We start from the raw sequence: 25000 nt of genomic DNA, 5'->3' as shown, positions 1-25000 counted from the left end.
GGTCTTCCTTTGTGTTCCCTCTTGTTTCCTGGTGCAGAGGTAGTAGTATATTAGTAGTATATCAAGTCTTCGTTCTTCTCTATAGCACTTCTCAACTTCTCAACTTCCCGATGTCAACCTCTGCCAACGACATTGTCCTGAGGAGCCTGTCAACTTTGTGGTAAAAAGAACAGTCACTTCAGTTAATAAGACCAGAATGGTGACTACAGATATAAGGCGATTTAGCTTTCCTTTTTCTTTCACCATAAGGCTTTCAGAGACTTAGGAGGAAGGAGATCAAGTAGCAGATTGTAGTTTTTTTTTTTCCGTTAAGGGATAGATAGATAGATAGACAGGAGAAAGAGAGAGAGAGAGAGAGAGAGAGAGAGAGAGAGAGAGAGAGAGAGAGAGAGAGAGAGAGAGAGAGAGAGAGAGAGAGAGAGAGAGAGAGAGAGAGAGAGAGAGAGAGAGAGAGAGAGTTATGAAATAAACTAACCTTTTAAAATTCAGCCACCAGTTCTTTGAGGTGAAGGAAATTCTTTACCTCATGTGTATAGTCCTATGTATTTCCTCATCATACATATACATTTGTTATATAATGTGAAGTATTACATGGAACAATGAGTACCAAACATAATACCATCTTTTAAATGTATAAAAAAAAAAAATAAATAAATAAGTAACGCACCAAAGATATCACCGTCGTTCACTTTAACACATACACACACATAATGTATAATGGCAATATTCCGTGCAATGGGGGGGTGGGGGGAAGAACAGATTGCGTCACTCAGATACCGCAGCCCAGCACAGAGGCGGGTGCTAAAGGGCCCCCCCGTCAGCACACTGCCTGTCCCGCTGCCGCCACTGTGCCACCATCATCTTCAGGTATCTGGTGCACGCGATGACATCTTCTCTCTCGCCCTTGATGAAGAGGCCTTTCTTCGCGCCACTGAACCACGTCTCGACCATGTAGCTCCTCTGCAGGTTACGCTGGAATTTCGGATACCTGAAGATCCAGCGGAACTTGGAAGGCACACTCCAGAATTTGCACGTCTCATCGGATTGATCACCGGAATCAGTAAGGTTTGTGGTTGCTGGGGCGTCCTGTGGGGCTGCACTCGCCTCTGTCGTCTGTATCTTCACGTGCTGAGTCTCTCCCCCTGCTGTGTAGTCTCCAGGGGCAGCCGTCACTGCTGGGGATGGTGCTCACTGGACGCTGATCACCACGCTTGTGGGCGGCCTCAGGACACCCCTCTTTATTGAGGAGTGTTTGTACTGGACGCCCATCGCTGCATGGTGCCCGGGAGTAATCAGTGCACTCTTCATTGCTGTAGGTGGTGTGCACTGATCGGGGTTTCCTGGAGGCCTGAAGGCTCCACTCATTGCAGGAGGTGGTGTTCATTGGGCGTCTGTCATTACTGTGGCCATGTAAGGCTTTCTGGGGAGGCTTCAAGACGCCCCTCATTGCAGGAGAGAGTTATTACTGGATGTTTATCGTCACATTGAGGTGTCCCAGAAGTTCCATGACGTCCCTCACTGCTGGAGAGAGTTATTACTGAATGTTTATCACCACATCGAGGTGTCCCAGAGGCTCCAGGATGCCCCGCATTGCTGGAGAGAGTTGTCTTTGGATGCCTGTCAGCACATTGTGTTCCGGAGATAGTATGCACCGGACGCCTGTCACTGCGAGGTGTCTGGAAGGCTCTGGGATGCGCCTTAGTGTTGGAGGTGGTGTTCGCTGGACGCTTATCAACCCGTACCGTCTTCTTGGAAGCCACAGGATGCCCTTTCTTGCTGGAGAGAGTTTTTCCAAGTCTATCACCACACGAAGGCTTACGGAAGATTTCAGGAGGTGTCCCATTACAAGCAAGGTTTCTCACTGGTCGGCTTGGACTCAGCTGGGGTGTCCCGGAGGCTTCAGGACACACATCTTTGGTTGTGGAGGGTATGCACTGGATGCTTACTTCCACACGTAGGTTTTTGAGAAGCCCCAACACCTCCCTCATTGGCAGAAATGGTGCTCACTGGACGCCTGTCACAAGGTCTCTGGAAGGCCTCGCTATGCCCCCCCTTTGCTGGGGAGGGATATTACTGGAAGCTCATTACAAGGTGCAGGTTTCTGGGAGGTTTCAGGACGCCCCTTATTGCTGGAGAGGGGCATCACTGGAGGCTCATTACAAAGTACTGGTTTCTGAGAGGCTTCAGGACGCCCGTCATTGCTGGAGAGGGGCATCACTGGAGGCTCATTACAAGGTGCAGGGTTTCTGGGAGGCTTTAGGACGCCCGTCATTGCAGGAGAGGGTTATCACTGCACGTCTGTCGTCACGGGGAGGTCTCCAGAAGGGCTCAGGACACCCTTCATTGTTGAAGATGGTTTTAGGTGGACATTTATCACCACGTGGTGTCCGGCAGACCTCAGGGTTCCCCCCACTGCAGGAGGTGTTGTGCTCAGATCTCCTGCCGGCGAGTCCTGCTTCTCCTGTAGGAAGCTTCGACATTAGGAGAAGTCCCAGCTCTGACATCTGGTGATCCCCCATGGTGGTGGTGTTTTTCCCGCTGCATTTTCTGTGAGTGTGTCCTTTTCGAGTCGCGGAGAGTTTCCTTTGGCATGTCGAACAGCGATCAGGGAACGTCTCTGGGAGTTTTTCGGCGCTCTTGTCCGTTGCCTCAGTGTTTCTCACCAGCTGATGGCGGAGGTCCGATAGCACGACTTTCCTCTGTCAGGGTCTCGCTGCAAGTGATGTACGTGTCAGAGGCTGCTTTGGTGGTGACCATGGCGATTACCCTACTCTTGTAGCTTGGGAGAAGTGTAGTTGTGCTTAGAGGAGGGTAATAGGCAGCGACGCTAGTGTTGGGAAGAGAGCGTCTGGAAGGCTCACGCATCCCAGAGCATGTACACTACACAGGTATTATGTACTTTGCTTGCGTCCCAGACCTTAGCTACAACCTGACGACAGCTGCTCCCTCACCTTATCTTTTATCTCATTTATTTTTCTGCCGTGATCTTTAAGACACCGAGGGGATAAAACATCAAATATATCTCGCTGATAAAACCACACCTCACATGTTTACTATTTACGTATTAGTTTCCCTTCACTGCAGCGGCCTGTTAGCTCAGTTGGTCAGAGCGCCGTGCTAATAACGCGGATGTCGAGGGTTCGATCCCCTTACAGGCCAAGCTAAGAGTTCCTTTATTTTTTAGAAAGAAGATTGGATTCAGATCTCTCCTTAAACTGAGAATCGCACAGCTCCATCACAGTCGTCCCCTTGTCACCAGCGGGGCGCACAGTGGCGTGGAGTGAGGGGCCGCCCATGTGACGGAGCGACGGTGATTCCAACTACTTGTATTTAAGATTGCTGTCCCCGCGCGGCCTTCACTCATATCATCACTACTGCTACTACTACCACTACTACTATTACTACTCTCTCTCTCTTTCTCTCTCTCTCTCTCTCTTTCTTTCACAATCACGCTTTTTCCAGGAGTCTCTTTCATCCCTCGTCTCGTAGAAAGTGTTTATGCAAATTTCACTCCCCGGATAGCGTCCCTGGAGGAGGCGCGGCCGTGGGGGCTGTGTGGCGACCGTGTCTTGTCCAGGCGGGCGGTGTCCCTTCGTCACCCGCTGCGAGAAGCGACCATTTGAAGGATGCGTTCATTTAGCGTATGTCTGTGTGTGTTTGGGTGTAGTTGACATTCTCATTTCGTTTTAATCTGCCTCGTACGGCCCTCCCTTCTGTGTGTGTGTGTGTGTGTGTGTGTGTGTGTGTGTGTGTGTGTGTGTGTGTGTGTGTGTGTACTTGTGTCCCCAGTGAGATGTCCTGTCTGTATGCCTCGCCTCGTGTCTTTCTGTCTCCGTCCCCCCAGAGGCTTGTCTTGGCCTAGTTGTCTTTGTTTTGCCGAGTTACATGACTCTCTCTCTCTCTCTCTCTCTCTCTCTCTCTCTCTCTCTCCTCTCTCTCTCTCCCTCTCTCTCTCTCTCTCTCTGATAAAATCCCTCAGCAACAAACTGTAATGATAGCAAATGTTCGGATCGCGCCTTGTCTTCCTCAGATGGGCGTGGAGGCGGCGCGGGAGGAGGCGTCAGGTCGGAAGCAGCGCCGTCACGCCGTCGTCAAGAGGGAGGTCAACTCGGAACGGCTGGAGAAGGGTCGCTCGTGGCTCCAGGAAGCAGGATGACCAGGTGAGGGGGGCTGGGTATCTGTCTCCAGTGGTATTTAAATGTCTGTTTTCTCACACTCACTTTCCGTCTTTTCCCCTTGAGTTGAGTTGTTGGTCGGGAGTGTTAGCTTTGAAACGGCGCTCCCTCACGTGTCCCTTCTCACTGTCTGTCTTCCGTTTTCTTTCTTCTCTTCCCTTTTCATTTTTCTTATTATCCAAATTTGTGCAGTTTTTTTTTCCTCAGTATATTCATTTTCCCCTCATTGTTTTCTATTTTTTTTCTTTTCCTTTTTATTTTATTTTCACTTTTTCGTCTCGTTTCTGTGTCTCTTACCTGCAGCATTACCCAGTGACTGGTTTACTGAGAGTCACAATTTATATTTTTTACACCACTTCAAAAAACAAAATATATATATATGCCGCTGGTAGAATAATAATAATAATAAGAAGAAGAAGAATGGCACTTGTAAATTTTTCTCTCTCCTTCAAGCGGCGCCTCTTCCTCATGACCGCCTACTTATGTCTTCCTCCTCCTCCTCCTCCTCCTCTTCCTCCTCCTCCTCCTCCTCCTCCTCCTCCTTCTCCTTCTTGTTATCTTTCTCCCTCATGACCGCCCACTTACATATTCCTCCTCCTCCTGCGTCTCCTTTTATCTCCTCCTTCGTCTTCCCTACTCCTCCTCCTCTTCCTCATAATCCCCGACTTACTTATCTCCTCCTGATCCTCCTCCTTTTTCTTCTGTTTCTCCTTCGTCTTCTCCACTGCTCCTCCTTATGACCGCTCACTCACATATTCCTCCTCCTGCTCCTCCTCCTCCTTCTCTTTCCTCCTCCTTCGTCTTCTCCTCTGTCTTTACTCATGATCGACCATTTACATATCTCCTCCTCCTGATCCTCCTCTTTCTGTTTCTCCTCCTTCTTCCCCACTGCCCCTCTTACTTACTGTATGGCCGCTCCCCCTCCCCGGTGTTCTCATCCACGACCCTCTTCTCTCCACACTCCGCCGCCACGCCTCCTCCTCCTCCTCCTCCAGGCGTGCAGCTCAGGCGTCCACAAACTCCCCGGGAACTCCACCAAACCTACAATGAGCTGGTAAGTGGCGTACAACTTTCAAGAACGACAGCTTGACCTCCTCCACTGCCGACTAATAAGTTTTTTTTTTTTTTTCGTTCCTGTCCCTTGGTCCTCCTTCTCCTCCTCTTCCTCCTCCTCCTCCTCCTCTCCTCAAGTAACTATTTGGGTATGAACTACTCATCTAAAAATATACTTTCGTGCCTTGTTGATCTCTGACACACAAACACACACACACACACACACACACACACACACACACACACACCTTCGATCTACTTGCCTTTGTTTCGTAGAGAGAGAAAAAAATAGAAGTAGCAGCAGAAAGGTACTCGTATTGTCAGTAGTAGCAGTAGCAGTAGCTGTAGCTGTAGTAGTAGTAGTAGTAGTAGTAGTAGTAGTAGTAGTAGTAGTAGTAGTAGTAGTACAATTTGTTACACACACACACAGAGAGAGAGAGAAAGAGAGAAAGAGAGAGAGAGAGAGAGAGAAGAGGAGAGAGAGAGAGAGAGAGAGAGAGAGAGAGAGAGAGAGAGAGAGAGAGAGAGAGAGAGAGAGAGAGAGAGAGAGAGAGAGAGAGAGAGAATCGAAACAAAACGAAAAAAATAACACTTCAATCATGTCAAAACCTTCCCTCTAAAGAAAAAATCAAGATTTTGATATGAGAACCTTAAAATAAAAAAAATAAATAAATATATAAAATAAATAAATAAATAAAAAATCCTTCCTTTAATCTGACTGTACTCTTACAACAAATCCTTCCCTCCCCCGCGCAGGATACTGGGTCGCCTTGCTAAGCTGCAGGAGGACCCCCACGCCTGGAAATCTAGTGACGGCGCGAGGAGAGAAGAGGGGCCAGCAGAAGGTGGTGGAGGTGGAGGTGGTGGGTGGGACAGGCGGTGGGTTTGAGCTTGACACTTTCGACTACTCCCGCGAGGACTTGGCAGACCAGATGCTGGAGACTCTGCAAGCACTGAGGTTCCGCGGCGTGTCGGTGAGTGTGTGGCCCTGTTTCATGTGTTTCTTTCTTCATTAGTGATTTTTTTTTCGTTTTTCACTTGTTTTTCCTTTTTGTTATATATTTTTTTTCGTTTTTACTTTTTCTTCTATCTGTTCACTTACTTTTGTTCTCATTCTATTGATCTCACCCATCCATCCACTCACCACGCGCACGCACCCGTCCTTACACACACACACACACACACACACACACACACACACTTAAATAAAGAATACAAAACTTCTAATTTTTTAAAAGCTTTAATTTCATAACAATCAGCATCTCTAAAATTTCTGACAGTGGACAATCACTCTTCCTTTCGGTCTTATGAGAAAGAGTTTTTAGGCATGTTCCACACTTAACACTTTAGTACAATAGTCATCCCTAATTCTTTACAAGTCGTTCCTAATTTCTTCGCGATATTTTTCTGACCGAGAGCGATACTGCAGAATCTCGTGACAGTCTTCGTCCAAGCCAAACAGTACCAGGGCACTCGCAGCAGTCTCTTCTGGGCACTCGTCAGTCTTCTGGTTACTCGCGTCACTCTTCTGGCCACTCGCGTCATCCTCTCTGTTCACTCGGCGTCAGCCTCACCTGAGCACTTGCGTCGGCCTCACCTGGGCACTCACAGCATCAGTCATCTGGTCACTCGCGGCGTCAGTGTCACCAGTCAGCATCTTGGGTTTCGCTTGCAAGTACCTCGCCGTAATAAAGAAAATATACTAGAGCGTTCTTAAATCATTACAACCTGGAAAGAAAAAAAATTAGTACAACTTGAAAGGGAAAGCTTTCTTAAAAACTGCAGAAGTTTTCGTCAGAACCTGCAAGGGAAGTTTGTTTAAACCTGCAAGGAAAGTTTTTTTTTTTATTAGAACAGTAAAGGGAAGATTTTATTAGACCCTGCAAGGGAAGTTTTCATTAGTACCTGCAAGTGAAGTGAGGTTTCCATTAGAATCTGCAAGGTTAGTTTTCATCAGGATCTGCGAGGAAAGTTTGTTAGAACCTGAAAGGGAAGTTTTTGTTAGAACCTGCAAGGGAAGTTTTTGTTAGAACCTGCAAGGGAAGTTTTTGTTAGAACCTGCAAGGGAAGTTTTTGTTAGAACCTGCAAGGGAAGTTTTTGTTAGAAACCTGCAAGGGAAGCTTTTGTTAGAACCTGCAAGGGAAGCTTTTGTTAGAACCTGCAAGGGAAGTTTTTGTTAGAATCTGCAAGGGAAGCTTTTGTTAGAACCTGCAAGGGAAGCTTTTGTTAGAACCTGCAAGGGAAGTTTTTGTTAGAATCTCCAAGAGGAAGGTAGTGTTGTAGTAAATCGAGGCTCACCACTTACTTCCTTTCCACACCTGTGCAAAGAGTTGCTTCCGCTAGAATGCTTTGTTACTTGGAAACTTCCACAGTCTGAACTTGGCTTCACTGTAGCTGAGCAACCCTTATCCTCTTCTTGAACTTTTCCTCCTGAGTTTGTACCTTCGTACGTTTCTTCCTCGTAATCTTGTTACTGGTGCAGTTCCCGACATTGCGCTGCAAAAGATCACTCCCACTCACCCACACTGTGGCTGTAGCAGGAACACTTAAATGGAAAAGAATATTCGCGTTGTTCAACCATGCTTAAAGTTACAAACTACTGCACTTACCCAACCAGATGCAGCGCTCCCGTAACATTCCTTGCCTCAGCATCTATCGCTGTGTTGGTACACAGCTGCGGTGCACAACCAAAGGTACTGCTGTGGAATAATCTATAGTATTAGTGTACCTGAAAGGCAAGGAGGGGTTTGAAGGCTCACATCCTATCGCCCTAACGCCTAGGAAACTAAATTTTTCCTTATCTGGTTCGCAGCGGCGGTATGGCTGTCCCTCGTTGTCCCTCGTCCCGCGATGAGCTGTGTAGGGGTACTCACCACCTGAAACCAAAAAAAACTATCATAATTAACCTCGTTTAAATTTGTTTCAGTAATCAATTATTCATTTCTGTGGATTACTTTCATATCTCGTATCAATAAATGCTACACACGATGCACTTCATGTGAGCCCTGAGCCAGACAGTCACCAGCCTCCCTCCCCTGCAACCACAACTTTGCTGGCGGGGATATTAGATGATCAATAATAATGATTACCCCTGCACAAATAGCGCAGCGGGACTGGAACCTGCACTTACCGATTCGATGAAGACGACACGAGGGAAGACACCGATGGCTTGATTACGCTCACTATCACACACACCCACACCTGCGACAGAACGCCTCCCGCCGCACACAGCCACGGCAGCTGCACACACCCATGCCCGCGACGGAACACACGCCCGCCATGGAACGCAAGCCCGCCTCACACACCCATGATAAAACGCACGGCCGCCGCACACCGCCTCCAGCTAAGAAATAAATCGCGTCCTCGTCTGGGAAGCGGCCAAAGTTCGGGGTCTGTTTGAAGCAATAGTTGGTACTTTTGAACACACACACACACACACACACACACACACACACACACACACGGCTCATGCTCTAACATTTATCGCATCCCAGTATATGGTCAAGTGAAGCTTACGTACAGTGTCATGCACCAAACTGTATAAAGTCATTAATGAAGTGAGAAGTACGAGAAAGTAAAGTTCGGCCAAGGGTTCGGAACGCTTCACTTGGATTCCCAGCTCCTGGCCACGCTCCTCCACCCTCCCTCATGTCCCCCAGCGTTACCCATTCATCGCTGTTGCTAGGAGCGGGCAGCAGGACGTTATTCCCTTAACACACATGTATATCCTTCTCAGATCTATCCTAGGGTCATCCTGTTCAGATACAGTGTTACCAAGTACTTCTATTACCGCAGGTGTCACTCATGCCACACAAGCGATCCACCACAGCACTAGATCCTTCCTGTGCTGAAACCTCTCGTCTTCTAAATTATTGCAGCTTTTTATATGCAACACTGATATGCATTTTTCATACCCAGTAGTATCGGGAAAGAATAAGAGAAAGCTCTACATAAGGTACTAACTGAGAAAGGCGTGGGGAAGGCAGGGAGGTGGGAGTAGGAGCAGCTGGTAGCCTCTGCCCAGGCCTCACCCCCACCACCCACCAGCTTCATCTTTTCGTTGGTGGCATTGAGCGGGATTTCTAATTAAAGCTTTGTTATGTTGCATTTATAAACACGCAGTCTGTGTATCTTACTATGTGGTATTTACGTTTCTGTCCCAGTAAAGACTGTCTTTTGAGAATCATCTGAGGTTCCAAGTGATCAGCACGTGGCAGGAGCGAGGCAAGGCTAGCGTGGTTGTTGTCTACCCGCCACTCGTTACGTAGTCATTTCAGTTATTGCATCATAATATACAGTAAGAGAAGCGTAACTACTTGAACACTGGAAATGTCACCAGCAAATGGGACAGAGCAGCCAGGCAGTGTGGACGAATTCCACAGAAAGCTATGAGAAAATAAAGGTGCAGTAGGAAGGTGTATGGAGAAGACCGAGAAATAGCAGATTAGCCGTGTGAAGACTAACATCCCGTGTCCGCCTGCCATGAAGGACTGTAAGCTGACCATCATGACGTGCGGAGAGCAACGAGCTAACCCATTCATTGCTATTGGTTATCTCTTTCCTTGACCCACTCACTGCTGGATTAATTTCTCCCCATATCCGCTTACAACGTTCTAAGGCATATTTTTGGTACAAGAGTCTCTTAAATAGCTATGTAGTATCGATAAGACACCGATAAATCTTTTTTTTTTCTTGTGTATTTCTTCATGCAAACTATCTTTTTTTTTCACAGCGCCCTGAATGTTAACAGAAAATATTACCATAGCAGTAAAAAGGTTAATCACTTATAAATAATGAGTCAGTTAACCACTAACCACTCGGGACATTTCTTGTTCTAGTCATCTTCAAACATCATACTGGCCAGAAATTGCAAAGTGTGTTCCTTTTCATCCCCTTCTTTCTCGCAGGTGTTTATAAAGATTTCATACATTCATTTTAGCGGTGAACTATTGCATATAGCAGTGAAGGGTTAATGGGGCGAGGAAAGACGTAGCTCGGCGGGGACTAATTGGAGCCCAAGCAATGGAGTGGTCCTTGCCGCCGCTACAATCAGACGTCAGGAAGCGTGGACACACCAGGAGAGGCAGGAAGCAATGGGGAAGACACTTGTACTTCACTTTACTTGATATAAGATCTCAATATCAATACACGGAAGGCATCTCTCTCTCTCTCTCTCTCTCTCTCTCTCTCTCTCTCTCTCTCTCTCTCTCTCTCTCTCTCTCTCTCTCTCTCTCCGGCCGGCTGAGAAAAATTAATATATTCTGTACCAGCGTGCAATATCAGCTTGTTACCAAGTTAATATTGCTTGGTCTACAAACTTTTCTTTCATCATCTCACTTCTTCCTCCACCATTCCTCTCTCCCACCTCCCTTCTCTCTCCCTGTACTGCACAATCCATTCTCGGAAAACTACACTTCTCCGTCTCACGCCATGCTCAGAAAAAAAAATGTAAGAACGTATAAACTGTTTAAACATCCATAGCAAGAGTTAATAAGAGTGTGAAAGTGAAAACTGCCCTTTCATTCTGCTCTCCGCCTGCAAGACACACAGGAAGAGGAGGAGGAGGGTAAGATTACGCCTCCACACCCCCGTTTTTCCCCCTCACGTGCACGAAAATGAGCGTAGTTAAGCACAAAATTGCCCTCGTTAATCCCCGCCCCCGCAGCGTCTCAGGTAGGTTCAGGAGAGGGGGCAGGTGGAAAGGCGGCATCCTTGCTTCCTCTCAGGCTCATGATCCGCCTCTGCACGGCTTATGACGGAGGCGCTGAGGGATTCTGTGCAAGGGGGAAAAGCTGAGTAGTATAGTTCTCGTAATATTACCTTGTCATAATGTTCCCTTGAATTATGTGTACATTTCAATCACGCCCTCTCTTTCCCAGTTGCTAAATCCACGTGTCTGTTGAAGATTACGCATTTTGGTGTGTTTTTCAGTGTTATTTTTAACATTACCTCATCATATTTAACAATCTGCGTATCACAAGTTGTATCAGTAGCTACGGGACCACAACAGAGAGGTAAAGAAAACGGATATGGCTGAGAGCAAGAGAAAACGTGAAGTAGATGCAGTGAGGAAGAGGAGACAAGTGGCGGGACATGCTGGAGGATGGAGAGAGGGAGGGGAGAGGCAGGAGACGGTGGCATTGTCGACTGTGGAGGTTTATTGGTAAAGTTAAAGTGTTTCCTAATCACACCTCCTTGATGGGTGATATTGCGATGCACTAGGTGACCTGCGGCGGGAGGCGAGTGTCGAGGAGGAGGAGGAGGAGGGAGGAGGCCAGGTACAGGGACGGTGGATTGGAGGAGGAGGAGGAGGAGAAGGAGGAGGAGTATTACCTGAAAGATGATTGCTTCTTGACTTCGATTAGTTGTCTTTGTCTTTCATTTCTGTGTGTGTGTGTGTGTGTGTGTGTGTGTGTGTGTGTGAGAGAGAGAGAGAGAGAGAGAGAGAGAGAGAGAGAGAGAGAGAGAGAGAGAGAGAGAGAGAGAGAGTGTCGCTATCTTGTTGCCAATAAGCGGCTGGGAGGGAATGGCTTCGCTTTCACAACTCCACAGCGAAAGGAAAACGGAAGAGGGGAAAGGAGGAAAAAAAAATACTTTTACCAAACTCTCTCGCGCGTCTCGGGAAATGTGTGAGGGGGAAAAAAGTCATGAATAAGAATATGAATAAATAAGAATTTGTATAACTCGTGGGTATGGAAAATAAACTGAAAAAAAAACATACATACGCACATACACCTAATCAGTCTTTTTTTCTATATACAGAGATACGAAAAAAAAATAAAAGAAAGTAAAGAAAAAAATGGCAAAACTTTGAATGTAGATTATGAAAAAAGGAATAAAAGATAGAAATAAAGAAAACAGCAACTAAACTTTATTCACTTCCGTCATTTTTCATTATCAAGTTCTCTTATTCACTATCTACACTTTCTCTCTCTCTCTCTCTCTCTCTCTCTCTCTCTCTCTCTCTCTCTCTCTCTCTCTCTCTCTCTCAGCTCACTTTACATCCTCATCTGTGAGCTAATTCCCTTACTTCCTCATTCGTTTCTTTCATCTCTTCTTTCCCAGTCGTTTTCTCACCCTCTTTACTTCCTCGTTCTCGTCTTCCTTTGTAACTTTACTCTTCCTCGTTTCCTCCCTTGCCTTGATTCACCTCCGTGTGTGTGTGTGTGTGTGTGTGTGTGTGTGTGTGTGTGTGTGTGTGTGTGTGTGTGTGTGTGTGTGTGTGTGTGTGTGTGTGTACTGATCCGGTCTTTTTTCTGTTATTCCTCAGGGTCCGATCTCTTTCGACTGTCCAGACAGGGTGGGGGTGACCGCCTTCCACCAGGTGCAAGGTAAGGCCACAGGTGTTGTTGTTGTAGTAGTAGTAGTAGTAGTAGTAGTAGTAGTAGTAATTGTTGTAATACTTTATCTTTTTTCCTGTCTTGGTTTAGCGATGATAGTTGTGGTGGTTGTGAAAGTAGTAGTAGTAGTAGTAGTAGTAGTAGTAGTAGTAGTAGTAGTAACAGTAGTAGCTGTAGTTGTAGAAGTATACTAGTGCCTTCTTTTCAGTCCCGTCCTGTTTTCTTTACCAGTTGAAGAAAACCATAGAACACCTTACGATTCATTATTGAAGTATAATCTCTCTCATGGTTGAATAACACATCACGAGGGAAGATAATTGGATGTCACGGGGGTGAGAACACAGTGGTGACTTATATAACCTTACATGGCCTGCTTCTTCCAAACGTAATATTACAGACGTTGTACTTATAGGTAGGGTAGGTAGGAATAGGTAGGATTTTTGTTCTTGTGGTGTAGGAAACTTCCATTGTGGAAACTTCCATTGTTTTGCATCTGTTGAGATGTCGCCACCTGGCACAGACCGATTACGAGGTGCTGATGTTATGTCTACGTCCGCTGGATGTTGGCGGCGGCATCTTCCACGGGCAGTGAGCAGCGGGCTGGCCGTGCGGCAGGAGTGCCACCAAGCAAGCCTGCCGGTGTGTCTCCGTTGAACTCAGTGCTGTGAATGTGTGCACAAACTCTAAACAAACTCTAAAACTAGGTGAAGTGATGTCACTGTTTAACTGATAACAAAACACAGTGACGTATTGCTAGTCTCTCCAGCAGTCAGACATAACACCACCACGTTACTGTAATATCCCTTAACGAGTGAACTCTTCTGTTGTTGGTGTAAATAAATTGTATATATTGACTTGATTCAAACTTTCTTTCAAGCCTACTCATATCACGCTGCCTTAAATCAATTGTTCCTGCCACTGGCGTGACAAACAGCCGAGCAGGGGAACAACGTTTTTCTTAGGTATTCCTCAATACACACACACACACACACACACACACACACACACACAGCAGGGAAAGATGGTACGATTACGTCAGTCTAGAAAAAAAAAAAAAAGAACGAAGGAAAATAGATAAAAGAAAAGTACCAAGATTGCGTAACGTCCCCCAATCAGATCACAGGAAAGGGTGTGGCGTAGAGAGAGAGAGAGAGAGAGAGAGAGAGAGAGAGAGAGAGAGAGAGAGAGAGAGAGAGAGAGAGAGAGAAACTAGATTGTCACTGGTTTCGAGACGTGTCTGAAATACTTTTTAGCTGAACTGTTTTCAGAAGAGGAAATGCGTGGGTGTTTTAGAGAGAGAGAGAGAGAGAGAGAGAGAGAGAGAGAGAGAGAGAGAAGGCGGTGGGGTTACAGTAATTAGCAGTTAGAGGTAAACGATCTCTAAACTGTTGTTTGGCATAGTTCAATTGGTATTGGGTTTGTGAGTGAAGCAACATCCCTTTTCACTCCCCTCCTTCCTCCTACCTTCCTTCCTTTCCTTTCCTTTCTTCCATCTCCCTTCCTCTTCCTTATCCTATCCTCCTTCCCACCCTTTTCTCTACTCTTACCATCTTATGTAAAGGTAATCAGAGCAATACTACTCTTAATCTCCTTTTCTTCTCTCTCTCTCCTCTATCTCTTTTCTCTTACTCCCATTTTTCTAACCTTTACCTTTCTTTCTATGCGTCCCTTCCTCTCCTTGCCATTTATTTCCTCTCCTAACGTTTCCTGTTTTCTTTATCCTTTATCTGCTTTTTTTTTCTCCCTTTATGCACTCTGTTCTTCTTCTCTCCTTCCTTCACTTCTCCCTACTGTGTCTCCTCTTCCCGTATCTCATGTTTCCCTCTCTTCATCTCTACCTTTTCTCCTGCTTTCTATCATGTCTCTCTTTTATCTGTCTGTCTTTCTCTCACTGTCCACTTCCTTTCCTCTTCACCACTCCTCCTGTTTCCTCTACTCCTGTTCCTGTTTCTACTTTCTTTTCCTGTTTCTATCCTCTCTCCTCGTTCCTAATGCCCCTATCTCTTCTTCTCCTCCTCCTCCTCCTCCTCCTCCTCCTCCTCCTCCTCCTCCTCCTCCTCCTCCTCCTCCTCCTCCTCCTCTTCCTCCTTTTCCTCCTTCTACCCCCCCAGGACAGGTGAGGCGAGGGATTAAGAGGGTAATCATACCTGAGCGATGATTAAGAGGGACAGGTAAAGGTGACCTTGCCATTCTTTTTATCCTCTCTCTCTCTCTCTCTCTCTCTCTCTCTCTCTCTCTCTCTCTCTCTCTCTCTCTCTCTCTCTCTCTCTCTCTCTCTCTCTCTCTCTCTCTCTCTCTCTCTCTCTCCAGCATATGATTAAGCAAATACTTTGATACCCTTAATGGAAGCAAGATTTTTGAGAGAGAGAGAGAGAGAGAGAGAGAGAGAGAGAGAGAGAGAGAGAGAGAGAGAGAGAGAGAGAGAGAGATTTACCAGCAATAGTGTCAAGTCTGTATGATGTCTTATATTTTGTCATAAGGTTTCACATAATTCCCCTGCTGTTTCATTATGCCCTGAAATATATAAGTTAAAATGGCGTTTATTCGTGACAATGTGGGGACTTCGAATGAGAGAAGGAAAGTAAGGGAAGTAGATTTAATTAGTTACTTGTCCAGCTAGTTAGTTAATTAGTTGGCTAGCTACTTTATTTTTTATTTTTTTTTATTAACTTTAAGATTGTCCCATTGAAGTAAACACGAACACAACTGTACACTTCTATTCCTTCTCATCCTAATCTAATCCTTATAATCCAGTATCCACCTATTCCAGTACTCCTTCACACCTCCAATCCTTCGTGATCCTTCCCTCCCCAGCAGCCGAGGAGTCTTCTCAGAGGGCACTGGGCTGTGACGCTCAGATTACGGCAAGATCCCTTTATCCTCCCGGGCCGGTCGCTGCTTTAGGAGGAGGAGGAGGAGGAAGCGGAGGAGGAGCAGGAATACAAAGGCAAAAGAAAGCCAAACAGCAACAGATCTTTAGGCCCTTTTAAGGCGGAAAAGGAGAAGGAGGAGGGGGAGGTGGAGGAGGTGGAGAAAGAGGAAAGGGAGAAGGAAGAGGTAGAGAAGGAGGATGAGGAAAAAAAGAGGAAGAGGAGGGAGGGAAGGAGGAGGAAAAGAAGGAAGCTGGAGAGAAAGAAGAGAGGAAGAGGAGGGAGAGAAGGAAGAGTGGGAGAAGGAAGAAGAAAAGGAAGCGGAAGAGAAGGAGAAGGAATATAATGGAAGTCCAAAACAGCAACAGACCCTGAGGTCCTTACTGGATAACTATTGTACTCTAAATGTTAGTGAGAGAGACAGGATAGCAACAGGAGAAGGATCCTCCCCACCCCCCCACCCACATCCCTCCATTCGGAGCTGGCCTTAAAAGGGAAATGATACCATGCCGTATGGAAAAACAACATGAAATTTGAGAGAAAAGTAACAGAGACGAGGTCTACTTGGAGGAAGAGGAGGAGGAGGAGGAGGAAAAAGAAGAGGAGGAGGAGGGAAGAACCACTTCTCCATTCATCCTCACCCGATTTACTACACACCATTCCGTCACGTGTGTGTGTGCCTATCTGTCTGTCTGTCTGTCTGTCTGTCTGTGTGCAGGGGCAGAAAGCTTGAGAAACACAAACAACCAACTATTACCAACTACCACTTCTCACTACCTGGCTCTGGGAGTTACCTGGCGCAGACCTGGTGGCGTGGCGGTACAAGAGCTGTGGGACGCTGTGGGAGAGATAACAGGAGGCGATGTTGTGAGGGGAACCCGGAGAAGTATGCTGTGAAGATGCTGTGTGGTTCAATGATTCACATGTCGTGTAGGGAGACTGTGAGTTTGATATAGTGGTGATTAGAAATGAGTATTTTGTGATGTGATTGTGGGGGAGATGATTTGGATGCTGTGAGGGAGGAGATGAGGAGATGAAGGGGAAGAGAAAGAGGAGGAGGAGGAGGAGCAGATTATTAAGATTTTGTGAAGGAGATGAGGAAACCAGACGAATTGGAGGAAGAGGAGATGAAGAGAATATGCTGTGAGGAAAGAGAGAGAGAGAGAGAGAGAGAGAGAGAGAGAGTACGTGAGGGAAAAATATCTAGTGAGGCTTCGTTCAAGAGAGGTAAAAATAAGAAGTGACTGAGTGCGTGAGTGAGTGAGTGAGTGAGTGAGTAAGTGGTAGCAAACGTCATGCAGTCAGACAAGACACGTTAAAAAAAAAAGTATAGTCGTGATAGAAAGAGGAGAAAAAGAAGAGAAGTAGGACAGAGAGAGAGAGAGAGAGAGAGAGAGAGAGAGAGAGAGAGAGAGAGAGAGAGAGAGAGAGAGACAGGAAAGAAAAAGATATCTGATGGAAAAGTAAACAATACAAGCAGGAAGAGAGAGAGAGAGAGAGAGAGAGAGAGAGAGAGAGAGAGAGAGAGAGAGAGAGAGAGAGAGAGAGAGAGAGAGAGAGAGAGAGAGAGAGAGAGAGAGAGAGAGAGAGAGAGAGAGAGAGAGAGAGAGAGAGAGAGAGAGAGAGAGAGAGAGAGAGAGAGAGAGAGAGAGAGAGAGAGAGAGAGAATTTTTGCATCACTGAGGAAAGACGAACATTTCTTTGATCCTGCAAGTAAAGCGAGAAATGTACCCAGAGAGAGAGAGAGAGAGAGAGAGAGAGAGAGAGAGAGAGAGAGAGAGAGAGAGAGAGAGTAATGTTTTGCTCCTGTCCCTCAAATGTCATTTAATATTAGATTTTTGCAAATTTCCTTCGCGTGTGTATTTTTAACTTTAATATCGAAGTCAATGTGTCTTTCCTCCCTTTCTTTCTTCCCTTTTTCTTTATTTTTCCATTCCTCTTTCGTGTTCACTTTTTTCTCCCCATGAATCTTCCCTCAAGAATTTTATCATTTTTCATCTCCCTTTTCTTTTCCTTCTTTCTTTTATCTCTTTCTTCTTCCCTTTCACCTTTCCTCACTTTTATTTCGTTTTACCTTCCATTCTTGTTTTCTTCATCTCGTTCTTCACTTGTCCTTCCCTCCTTTTTCTTTTTTTATCTTTTTCATGTTTCCTTCCCTTTCAGTTTCCTCTATTTATGTTTTTTTTTCCTTTATCTTGCATCCTTGCTTTCTTCCATCTTATCCTTTCCTCCTTTTCATCTTCTTACCCACTTTTATCTCCTATATTTCCCTGTTTCTTCTTCCCTCCTTCTCTTTCAACTCTCCTATTTCCCTTTCGTATATCTCCAGTTTCCCTCATCTTAGCTTTGACTTCTTTATTTTTTCTTCTCAGTTCTCTTTTAAATTTTCCAGTTCATCTTATCCTTCATTATTAGTCATCTCTCATGTACGTTCCTTCCAGTTTCTTCTTCTTCTATCGTTTGGTGTCCTTTTTTCTTTCTCTCTCTCACTTCATCTTTCACGCCTTTCATCTTTCCTCCCACTTCCCTTTTATACCTTGCACTTCATCTTATCCTTCACTATCTGACATCTTCCTTCCAATTTCTCGATCGCATGTTCCGCCTTCCATCTTTCTCGGCGTCCTTCTCCCTTCGGACCTGCTTCACAAATCAAGTCCACACGTCCTCTTGTCAGCACAGTCCCCAAAACGCTCCCTGGCACCCTCAGCGCAAGCCGTCCTAGTCTTCTCAGCTGGCGGAAAGAGATCACAGAAGACCCTGAAGGTTACTCGGGGTAGGAAGAGCAAATGTGTCTCACCGCTGAAAAAGTTTGGGAAGGTTTTATGATGTGGTGTTTTGCGAGTTTGTTTCGTTTGGTCAAGATGCAAAGTGGTAGTGAATAGAGGACTGTGTGTACTCGTAGAGTTAAGGGAGTAGGGAGCAAATGTGTACCAACCGCTGAAGATAATGTATATTTTGGAGATGGGTTGTTTGTGAGTCTGTTTCGTTCCATTGGGATGCGGTAAGATGTTGAACAGAAGACTGCATGTTGTGGTAATGATAATCATGTTGGGAGGGACAAATTCATCTGGAGCTGCAAACGTTTAGGATGGTCTTTTGTACTCTGGTGTTTTGTAAGTCTGTTGCATTCGATTAGGATGCGACGAGATGATGAATGGAGGAATACATGTCGTGTTTGGCCAATTATGCTAGGAAGAGATCATTATCTTTGAGCTGAAGAAGTTTAAGAAGGTTTTGTGAGCCTTCATTCATAAAAGCATTTGTGAAGTATTTCAGATACCACTTTATGGGGAAATTGAAGGAAAGACGTAAATTCAACAAAAATTAGTGAAAAACAAGTAGAGTCATGCCGTTGTCATTCTTAGCGCCACGTAATCAGTTGTTAGTTTGACAGCGAAAACCATTACACTTCCACCCAGTCTCAGTGTAATCTCGTGTTCGTGCCTGCAGATGGCGAACCGGTGAAGGTGGCGCTGTACCATCCGGAGGAGGCGTGGCTGGACCTGACGTGTCCCGGGTGCCGCGTGCTGGTGTGGCCCGGGGGGAAGTGCCGACCTCCAGAGTGTTCAGACTGAGAGTGGACACCGTGGCCCCCGCTGCCTTTATCATTATGTCCTCGCTGGCCACCATAGGCATCCTCCTCGCCCTCGCCTTCCTCATCTTCAACCTCACCTACAGGAGGCTCAAGTACGTGTGTGTGTGTGTGTGTGTGTGTGTGTGTGTGTGTGTGTGTGTGTGTGTGTGTGTGTGTGTGTATGTGTTCAGGAGTAGTTTAACTCTTATCCCTGCCCAACCGATCTCCCGCCGCGCCAGTCTCTCCACTTCCCACTCACGCCTCCTTACCACCCCAGTTTTAGCGAGAAAGCAATTAAGAAAAGCCTCCTTCTCCCGCTTTCCTCCTCCTCCTCCTTCTCATACGCTCACTCTCCTGTTGTTTTTCTTTTCTTTTTCCTACAGTTCTCTCATCTATTTACTTTTTCATCCTCTCCCTACGTAATTACTTCTCCTCCTCCTCCTCCTCCTCCTCCTCCTCCTCCTCCTCCTCCTCCTCCTCCTCCTCCTCCTCCTCCTCCTCCTCCTCCTCCTCCTCCTCTGCTACCCACTCGTGGTCAGTTCCTCTTCTTTTTATTAGTTTTCCCTCAATCTCAGATACCTCTTTTTAATATTTTTTTCTCCTCTTTGCCTTGTCATATCTCTCCTCCTCCTCCTCCTCCTCCTCCTCCTGGTCTTCTATCTCCTTTTCTTTTCCTTTAATAATTATCTGTTGTCGTCCTATTTCCTCCTCCTCCTCCTCCTCCTCCTCCTCCTCCTCCTCCTGTTATTAGGTGGATCCGAGTCGTGCAAGGATCGTGACAACCTGTATCGTGTCACCTTTGTTTACCTGGATCACTGTTATTGTGAGACCCAGGTGATCTTGTCATGAGAGAGAGAGAGAGAGAGAGAGAGAGAGAGAGAGAGAGAGAGAGAGAGAGAGAGAGAGAGAGAGAGAGAGAGAGAGAGAGAGAGAGAGAGAGAGAGTTTAGAAGTGTCCACACAGGTGATTTGAAGTGGAGAAGTGGGTGTATTTCAGGCACTAAATTTGGAACTGGTGTTGAAATACGAGAGTTTGTCTGGTGAGAGAGAGAGAGAGAGAAAGAGAAAGAGAGAGAGAGAGAGACCATTAAACATCTCTCATATTTCAGCTTTCCACGTATCAACCTGCCACTCAATCCTACGCGTCTCAACTTCCCACCTACTAACCCTCCACCTTCACCCCTCACAGGTACATCAAGCTCTCCAGCCCTCGTCTTAACAACACCACTGTGGTCGGCTGTGTTCTCGTCTACACTGCTGTCATCCTCCTCGGCCTAGACCACGCCACGCTGCCAGGCCCCCACAGTTTCCCCATCGTCTGCACTGTGAGTGAGATAAGTTGTATTAGTTGTAGTAGTAATAGTAGTAGTGGTGGTGGTGGTAGTAGTGGCGGTAGTAATTATTTTTAGTATGGTTTCGTTTGGTATGTGGTGGTGCTGGTGGTAGTAGTAGTAGTAGTAGTAGTAGTAGTAGTGGTGGTGATGGTGGTGGTCAATTTTTTTGTTTTGTTTTTGCAGTAATTTTAGTAGAATTGCTTGTAGTAATGATATTTTCTATTCTTTATTGGTAGCAGCAACAACAGTAGTAGTAATAGTAGTAGTTGTTGTTTTTGTTGTTGTTGTTGTTGTTGTTGTTGTTGTTGTTGTAGTAGTAATAGAAGTAGTAGTAGTAGTAGTAGTAGTAGTAGTTGTTGTTGTTGTTGTTGTTGTTGTTGTTGTTGTTGTTTTTGTTGTCGTCGTTGTTGTTGTTGTTAATGTAGTAGTAGTAGTAGTAGTAGTGTTGTTGTTGTTGTTGTTGTTGTTATAGTAGTAGTAGTAGTAGTAGTAGTAGTAGTAGTAGAAATGATAACTTTTAACCCCATTTCTTCTATTACATCTCTTAATTTCTCCTTCAACCACTACCACCACCACTACCACCAACACCACCACCACCAACACCACTCTTTCACTCCTACAGGCTCGGGCGTACCTACTCTCCGCTGGGTTCTCCTTGGCCTTTGGTTCTATGTTCACCAAGACGTATCGAGTCCACCAGATCTTCACCCGGTCCAACAGCGCCGGCGTGGTGAGGAATAAGGTGAGGAGGGACAGAGGGTCTGGCTGATGAGCAGAGATGTTGGAAGTATGACTGATGGTGAAGGAAGAAGAGGAAGTAGTGATTTGTAGGTATTGAAAGTGGACAGTGATTGGTCTTGTGATGATGAGGAGAAATGGTGAAGGTTTGGTGGTGGCGGTGTGACTGACTGGTGAAGAAAGAAGAGGTGATAGTGATCTGTAGTTATTAAAGTGGATGGTGAATGGTCTTATGATGGTGAGGAGAAATGGTGAAGGGTTGTGTGGAATATTAGTGATGTGAGTGGTGATTTTTCGTTTGATCGTAAGGGGGAAGTGAAGGAGGTTAACGGTTCCATGGATTAAGAAGGTGAGGTGAAAGTAGTGATTGTGTAAATGGTGACTGGAGACGAGAAAGATATGTAGTGAGGATCGGATGTAGTGTAGGATCGGATTGAATAAAGAAGGTGATATGAAAGGAATGACTCAAAGTGAACAGTAATTGAAAATGTGGAGAGAGAGAGAGAAAGCACGTCATGAAACAGATAAAAGAAAGCGCATAAAAATAAAACTGATAGTGAGTGGCGAGAAGAAGCGTTACGACTATATGAAGAAAAGAGAGGTGAAGAATTGCGTGGGAGAAGGGGTTAGAAATGAAAGGAGTGAGAGTTATTAGCGGCGGGAGGAAAGACGGTGTGGGTGAATGAGAGGATGTGATTTGATGGTGTTGTGCAGGTGAGGATGGTGAGGAAGAAACGTTGATTGGCCAGGAGACAGGAAGGGAACTGGGTGAGGCTCTGCTAATCACTCGATCTATTAGTATATCAATCTCTTCGTGAGCGAGGAAGACCAAGAAGGAAAAGACGAAAACGATGGATGCATTCACGGACTAATAGGTTAATAGGCGTACAGTTAGACAGATGAATAGATAGAAAGGTAGATAGATAAGAAGACAAAAAGACAGACAGAGAGAGTACATATATATAAACACTGATACATGAAAGGCAAAATAACAAATAGACAGAAAGACGAACAGATGAATAGACTGATAAACAAGTAAACAGATATCCAGTCACATAAGTAGATAAATAGACGGAAAAATAGATAGATAAACTGATAGACAGACCGATAGCCAGCAAGAACATAAGCAAGACAGAGAGCACAGTGAGTGGGAGGATGACGGCCCACTAACTGCTGCTGTTTGTCCTTCCGTCCCACGTGTTTGTGAACGTGGGAGGTGTTAAGATGTCATCGGCCACCAGGTGTTGCTTGCACACACCTGCCTCACTGATTAATGTGGCCCTCCTTCCTGTCCTCCTCCTCCTCCTCCTCCTCCTCCTCCTCCTCCTCCTCCTCCTCCTCCTCCTCCTCTTCCTCCTCCAGACAACAGTAAATGGCCATGCTCGAGCAGGAATCAGACTCCTTACTCTAAAGTGACGCCCTTGGAGTGGCTCAAGGAAGAGGAGGAGGAGGAGGAGGAGGTGGGTAAGGAGGACATGTTAGTGGAAGGTTTAGGGTGGAATATTCATGAGGTGGCCGGAACACTTCTCCACGCTCCACACGCCCATAGATCTTGTGGGCGTGAACTTGTCTCCCCACCCCTCCCTCAGGTAAGGCAAGAGACGCCTTTCTACCCCACCAAAACTTCTCAGAGTAGGTAGATAAGTTAGGAGTGGAGTGTTTTCTTCATCTACGTTCTCCTCTTCCTATCTCTTCTCTTTTTTTTTTTTTTGTTTGTTTTCTATTCTTCAGTCTTTATAACTTTTTTCCTCCCTGTCTCTTTTTTCATTCCGTCTCTTTTCTTCTTTCTCTTTAATTTTCATTTTTACACCATCTATTTTTTTTTCCTTCCATTCCTTCCGCTTTTCATTTTCTTCTGTATTTCCCTTCATTTCTCTTATCCTACTCCTCCTCTTCCTCCATCCTGTGCCTCTGTATCTCCTTGTCTTTCACATGTACATCTATTTTTTTTTCTTTCCTGTCTCTTTTTTTCATCCCGTCTCTCTTTCGTTTCCCTTTTTTTCATACTTTCACCATCTATTCCTTCCACTCATTCCTTCCACTTTTCTTCCCCCATCTTGCACCTCCATATCCACCCCTCCACTTTTTTCTCTCTTTCGTCTACTTCTCCAGGCATTTCTTTTGTTTTCTTCATTCTTACGCCACCAATTTCTTTCGCTTTTCATTTTCTTCTGTATTTCCATTCATTTCTCTTATCTTCCTCTTCTCCCATCCTGTACGTCCATATCTCCCCTCCATTTTTCCCCCCTTCGTCTACTTCTTCAGGCTCCTCCGTGTTAACATTCCAGTGTTCTCCTTTTACTCTGTTTTCCTCCTTCCCTCACTTTTCTAACCCTTCCCATTTTTCTTCCTTCCCCCTTCCGGCTTCTACCTGTTTGGCCTACACCCTTTTCCCCCTTCCTCCCTGCCCTTGCCCACCCTCTCTCCCTCTTCCGTATCCCCTCCCTCAGCCTGCTTCTGGCTTCCATTTGTTCTCATTACATTCTTCCTCCTTAATTTTTCCTGTTTGGAAGCTTTCTGTAACACATCCCTCTTTCCTCCCTTCTATATTTCTACCTTCACATTCTGTACTACTATTCCTTCTGCTCTCTTTCTCTGCTCATCTATTTCCTCTACCATTTCTCTCTCTCTCTCTCTCTCTCTCTCTCTCTCTCTCTCTCTCTCTCTCTCTCTCTCTCTCTCTCTCTCTCTCTCTCTCTCTCTCTCTCTCTCTCTCTCTCTCTCCCCTTCTACCTTTGTTTATCTACCTCTAACTGTCTCTATCCATATTTCTTCATACATTACTCACTTCTCCAGTCATCTTTCTTCACGCATGTCTCCTTGTCTATACATCCACCTTTCTTCGCCATAGCGTGGCAAGAGCAGCAGCCTTTATCACGCTCACTGCTCCCCCATGCACGTGTGCGCCTAGCCTGGGGCAGCTTCCCGAGTGCTGTGGGGCGACACGTCCCTCAGGCTCCGAACGAAATTTATTTTTTCAGGTATCACAGTTTCCTTGAAGTTGATCGAGTCTGCCTTCCTCTGGTCCAGGCAGGCAGTCTGCACACTTGTATGGGGGAAGGAGGAATATACAAACCTCCTTGCATCGGGCACGCCGTGTCAATCTCCCTTTGCTACTCCACCGATAGGGCTGGTGACCCATTCAGTGGGAGAAGGGACAGTGAATGCCACTGGGGCGGGGATAGGGTCCCATCGAGTGGGAATAGACTAACCGCCACTGAAGGGGTTAGTGGCCCATTCAGTGGGGAGAGACAAAGTTAATTCCACTGACTGGGTTGGTTTTCGTGATTCTAGTAAGAGTTTAACAGAGATTCTGCACCGTCGATAGGCAAAACCGCCAATAATAATAGTAATAATTAATATCCTTGGCCTTTCAAAACAGTCCAGGTGGGAGAACATAGCGTTTAGGACACGAACATGGGTGGCGTGCAGAGACGTGTCTGATGGGTGGGGCTGCTGCACGGGGCGAGAGGAGAGTTGTAGAGAAGGCGAGGACGTCAGAAGGGTGATATAGGAGTAGGGGGGAAAGCTGGCGTAGAATGGGAGAGGCGAGAAGTATGGAGAGAATCATGGCATGCGAAGGTGGAGGTATTTTGAGGTAAATGGATGGGCTGTTTGGAATGCTGGAGAATGGAGATGATGTTGGTGGGTGAAGGGAGAGAGAGAGAGAGAGAGAGAGAGAGAGAGAGAGAGAGAGAGAGAGAGAGAGAGAGAGAGAGAGAGAGAGAGAGAGAGAGAGAGAGAGAGAGAGAGAGAGATGAGGGGGACTGTGAGACCAAACGGGAAAGAGAGGGTTCATTTGGAAATAAAGTGAAAAGAAAAGAGAATGGGACACCAGAATAGAAGATGACGTAGGGAGACACAGAGGACAGGATAGCTTCTTAAAATATAGGTTAGGATGTTAAAGAAAGAAAAA

At 45.9% G+C, this 25000-nt stretch overlaps 1 protein-coding gene and 1 non-coding gene across 2 annotated transcripts in view; both read left to right on the top strand.

Moving 5' to 3' along the window:
* Nucleotides 1–25000, top strand: part of LOC135106222 (gamma-aminobutyric acid type B receptor subunit 2-like) — an 80460-nt gene that overhangs the window by 37369 nt on the left and 18091 nt on the right. Inside the window, 10 exon segments of the mRNA XM_064014994.1 lie at nt 4031–4126; nt 4128–4160; nt 5171–5229; nt 5985–6018; nt 6020–6202; nt 12500–12560; nt 18890–18982; nt 18985–19126; nt 20202–20337; nt 20969–21088. Coding sequence (XP_063871064.1) covers nt 4031–4126; nt 4128–4160; nt 5171–5229; nt 5985–6018; nt 6020–6202; nt 12500–12560; nt 18890–18982; nt 18985–19126; nt 20202–20337; nt 20969–21088 — 957 coding nt within the window.
* Nucleotides 3086–3159, top strand: Trnai-aau (transfer RNA isoleucine (anticodon AAU)). Its single transcript has one exon. It is a non-coding gene; the product is annotated as a tRNA-Ile (tRNA).

Source organism: Scylla paramamosain, chromosome 13 (assembly GCF_035594125.1).
Source record: "Scylla paramamosain isolate STU-SP2022 chromosome 13, ASM3559412v1, whole genome shotgun sequence".
Taxonomy (NCBI): Eukaryota; Metazoa; Arthropoda; class Malacostraca; order Decapoda; family Portunidae; genus Scylla; species Scylla paramamosain.
The sequence above is the reverse complement of the archived record's forward strand: the minus strand, read 5'-3'. Positions and strand labels throughout refer to the sequence as shown.